We start from the raw sequence: 5031 nt of genomic DNA, 5'->3' as shown, positions 1-5031 counted from the left end.
TTATATCTAATATTAGGAGGAAAAATTTATTAGAAAGTTAATTTATATATTCTCCTTCTTATCCCCTCTTTTAGAAAGAGGGGAAGTTTTATATTTATATCCCTTAGCTTACTAATAACTAGCTAAGGTATTACCTAAGTATAAGTAATTATTTTATTATTTTAATCTAATACCTCTCTTTAATATATAAGAACTAATAGTATTATATATTAATTTTTTAATAATAAGTATTATATTAAGTATATCTTTAATAAGATATTATTAAATAATTAATAAGGGTAATTTATATTTATATTACCTTAATAATTAATTTTTTTATACTTATTTTTATAACTTTAAAATATTTTAGCTTTTATTAAGCTCTTATTAATATCTTATTTAGTTTTTTTTAAAGTCTTTTATTAATTCTTTAAATAAATTTTCTTATAATATCTTATATTACTTCTTATATAAATATTTTCTAAGAGTTTATTTATAACCTAAAGATTTAGCTTATTAATTAATCTTTTAGTAAAATCTTATATTTTTATTATATTTATAATATTTATTATAACCTTTTTTTTAATATTATATTAATATTTTATTAAAATATTATATTTTTTATAATAAAAATTAAAAGAAATATAACTTAATATATTTTTCTTACTTTTAATATTAACTTTTATTAATATTTTATTAGTTTCTTATAAGTATTTTAATATTATTTAGGCTTATTACCTAGCTATTTAGTATATTTAAAATTAGTTTATTAATAAGGAATTTAATTTTACTTAGGTTTAATAGGCTTATATTATAATTAAGTCTTATAATATAACTTAATAAGTATTTACTAAGTATATATATAATTCCTTTTTTAGTAGTAATAACTCTTTAGCTATTACTTTTTAGGCTTAAGATATTATATCTCTTTAGGACCTTTAGGCTTTTTAGTATTTTATTTTTATATATTTTTATTAAGTTTTCTTTAATTTTTTAGCTAACTTCTTATTAAGGTAATATTAAACTTACTTCTAAGGAGGTATTTACTTAGGTTATTTCTATTATACCTTTTTATATTTAAAATATTATTATTATAACTTATATTTACTGAGTAATTTTTTACCTTAATATCTATAAGGATATTCTTACTAATAGTAAGAGGACTTATAATAATCTCCTTTTTATATTTTTTAATATTACTAAGGTATTTTTTTATATTTTACTTAATAAGTACTTAGAGAATTCTATCCCTAATATCCTTATTATTTTTACTAATATTACTTCTATTAGTTATCCTAATTAGGTTATATTTAATTATTATTATATTATTATTAAGTGCCTTTAAACTCTTAAGTAATTAATTAAAAGTCTTTTATATTTAGTTTTATTTTAAGAAAATATAAATATTAAATTAGTAATTACTTATTAAGGCTTTACTTTTTTTATATTTAGTAGTTATATAGGTAATAAATAAAATGCCTTTTAATATATATTTTATAACTTCTTATTTTATATAATTAATTTTAAAAATTTTTCTTATTAGTATTTTATTATTAAAATATTAATAAGCCTTAGTTACTTAAGAAAGTTTTAAAATTTCTTACTTATAAGGCTTTTAATTAAGCTATTAGTTATTAACTAAGCTAATAAGATATATATTATATTTATTATTTTATTTATTATTTCTTATCTTAGTTAATAGTTATAAATTTATATATATTATAACTTTATATATAGTTTAATTAATTCCTTTTTAATTAATTATATTATTTATAGGTTATTATATCATATAATTACTTTTAGTAATTTAATAGGCCCTTATTAAGGGATCTTTACTTTTAGGTTAACTTAGAATAAGGATATAAGCTAGCTTATAAATATAGCCTTCTTTATTACTTATAATAAGATAAGTAATTTAGCCTTTATTATAAATATTATTATTATATCTTACTTATTTACTTATTAACTTATTACTTCTCTAAATAGTTATATAATATAGGCTTATAAGCTTTATTTATTTAATAAGTCATTAATAAAGCTTATATTTAAAGCTATTAATAACTTATTAAGTAATAAATTATTATTACTTATAAATTATAAAGCTAGGTCCTTAGTTTAAATAAGATATTAAATTACTTTATTTATAGCTTTATAATATTATAATCTAGGGTTTTAATTAAACCTAGCTAATTAGCTTATTATAAAGATAAGATTTAGCTAAGTTATTATTATAATATATATAATAGTTTTTATTTTTTATTAGTAATTATTAATACTTTTTAGGCTTAATAATTTAATATAAAATAATAATTCTTCTTATATTATTAAAATTACTATTTAGTATCTTAGTAGAGGCTTTAAGAGTAATTATTATATCTTATTAATATATATATCTTAGGAGAGCTATAAGTAATAATTTAGCTTATTTTTTATTACCTTAATTTCTAAGAATTATTATAAGGTTTTTCCTTTTTTAATATAATATATCTCTTATAGCTTTTTTATTTAGCCTTTTATTTTTTCTTTTTATTCCTTTAGATAATAAAAAATATAATTATTTATATAAAAGAAAAATATTATATTATCTTAAATTTAATAGTAATCCTTATTAAGAACTTAGTAAAAGCCTATTTATAAAAGGCCTTTTTTAAAATACTTTTATTATAAAGAAATAATTTTTTAAGTTTATATAAAGCTTTTTATAATTTTAGAATTATATTAGGCTTTTAATAACCTATTAGTATTTTTATATATATTTTTTTTATTTAATATTAATTTTATAAATATATTAATTATATTATATTAAAGTATTTTATAATTAAATTTAATTATAATTATTATTAAAACCTTAAATAATATATCTATTAAAATAGCTATATAAATATCTTAGTTATTCTTTACCTATTAATCTTTTTAGATTATTAGCCTTATTTTAATCTTTAGGAATTTTTTATATTTATTTAACTTATAGATATATACTTAATAATATCTAAGTATTTAATAACTTTTTATTATAATCTTAATTACTTTTATTTATAATTAAAAGAGTTTATAACTTTCTAGGTATATTTTTTTTGCCTTTTAGATTATATCTTAATATAAATAACTTTTTATATTAGTATATAAGCTAAGAAGCGTCTTTAAGAGCTTTTAATATATATTAATAAAAGGCCTTTTTTCCTTGCCTAATATAAAGCTTATTTTATCCTTTTAGGCCTCTTACTTTCTTATATTAAATTAATTTAAAGGCTAAGATAAGCTCCTTCTCTTTAGTAAGTTCTTAGAGCTAGCTAGGCTTTCTTAACTCTTATAACCTTAGGTCTTTTATTAAGTATTTATATATATTTTATATTATAATATTCCTAATAGGAATACTATATTAAATAGGATATAATTACTTACTTATATTTTAATAAGGGTTTTACTTATTAATATATTACCTCTTTTTATATTTAAGTCTTTTAATAAAGTATAAAAGAAACCTAATTAAGGTAATTCTAATAGTATTAAAAGTACTTTAAATTTAAATTATATATAAGGTTTTAATTATTTATTAGCCTTTATTAATTTATTAGTTTTAATATTTTTAAATTTTATATACTTATTAATAACTTTATTTAGCTTTTTATTTATTAAGTAAATTTATTATTAGTTAGGCTAAAATTACTAAAATAAAATTAGTTTTTTAATTTATTTTTTAATTACTATTAGGTCTTTTATATATAAGTTATCTTAAAGGGTTATTATATTTCTATTAAAATATTATTATTTATTAAATATAATATCTTATTTTTTTTTTTTTTTAAGTTTGCAAGTTAGCCTTAAAAGCTATATCCAAGCATCTCCAAAGTCTAATATAATTTAAACATTTCTTGCCCCTTAGCAGGCAAAGCTTTATTAAGTCAATATCATCATAGTTAGCTGCCTTAATTACAGCCTGAACCTAGCTGCACATAACCCAGCTGGAGAGCCTTACTCTTCAGCTGGCCCCAATCTTCTTCCTGCAACCCACTTCAAAGGTCTTTCGCCGACCCCTGCAGCACGCTTAAATCATCCACCGCGCTTCCACAGTAAGCGATCCGATCCAACTTCTAATCGCAACCGCTAACAGCATCATAGCTTCACTGTCACAATGCTTAAAAGAAGCCTATAGGCACCTAATCCTGATAGGTATTATCTGACGAAAGGTCATAATATAACCTATAAAATCGAGCAAGCTATTAAGAAAGATAATTATAGCGAGCTTCGTGATATAGTAATAGAAATCAGAATAGACTGGGGAAAAGAGGATAATACCGGCCGCGTTAGATTAGCAATCTTTGGTTGCAAGATCCTCCTGCTCTTATGGCCTTACTATCAGCTAATTAATAAAGGCTTCCTTAATCGCAAGATAAAGCTGCTTTATAAGCTAGAAGGGAAGTTACTTAGAGGGGTAAATCCAAGCCGGAGGGAAAGGGAATTCATTAAGGCCCTTCGCCTGGGCGGCTTGCACGATAAGTGGCTCAAGGCCATCCGGTGGCAGGCCAAGAAGGTACTGGAGAAGACTGAACCTTGATGACTATAGAGGAGGTTAGATTAGTATAAGTACAGTAGCGTAGAAAGGCTTGATGTAAGATAGATTACCATACAGACCAGGCTGGTCATGGTCTTGGACCACGAGAGCGCGACTGAGATGGAAGAGGGGTAATCACGGGGTTCTGTGGGAAGAAAATGTATTAAGTTTTGTGTGAGTTCAGTTGCCTAAAGTCAAAGACCGTCGGCGTCGGCGGCGTAAGGAGGGTCAAATGGGTCACGGGACACAGCACGTGACAGACTCAACAGATCAGCCAAACATCAGTGCACCATCAATATAAACAAGGGATATAATATCTTATATTATAAATACCTTTTTATTTACTAGGTTTTAAATCCTATAGGAGTTATTTAATATATATCTTATTAAGTACCTAATTTATACCTTTAAAGCCTAATAATATAATTTATTTAATTATAATTATATATTTTTTATAAATATAAAGGCTTTATATTTATATACTTAGAGATATAATAAAT

The 5031-nt window shown here is 21.2% G+C and overlaps 1 protein-coding gene across 1 annotated transcript; it reads left to right on the top strand.

The window, feature by feature from the left end:
* Window positions 1–3759: 3759 nt before the first annotated feature.
* FOBCDRAFT_213830 (uncharacterized protein) lies at window positions 3760–4734 on the top strand (the record flags this gene model as incomplete). Its single annotated transcript, XM_059609365.1, has 2 exons — window positions 3760–4538; window positions 4647–4734. A coding segment is annotated over one exon (402 nt), but the record flags the coding sequence as incomplete, so codon positions are not given.
* Between the last annotated feature and the right edge of the window lie 297 nt (window positions 4735–5031).

This window comes from Fusarium oxysporum, chromosome II, assembly GCF_013085055.1.
Source record: "Fusarium oxysporum Fo47 chromosome II, complete sequence".
NCBI lineage: Eukaryota > Fungi > Ascomycota > Sordariomycetes > Hypocreales > Nectriaceae > Fusarium > Fusarium oxysporum.
The sequence above is the reverse complement of the archived record's forward strand: the minus strand, read 5'-3'. Positions and strand labels throughout refer to the sequence as shown.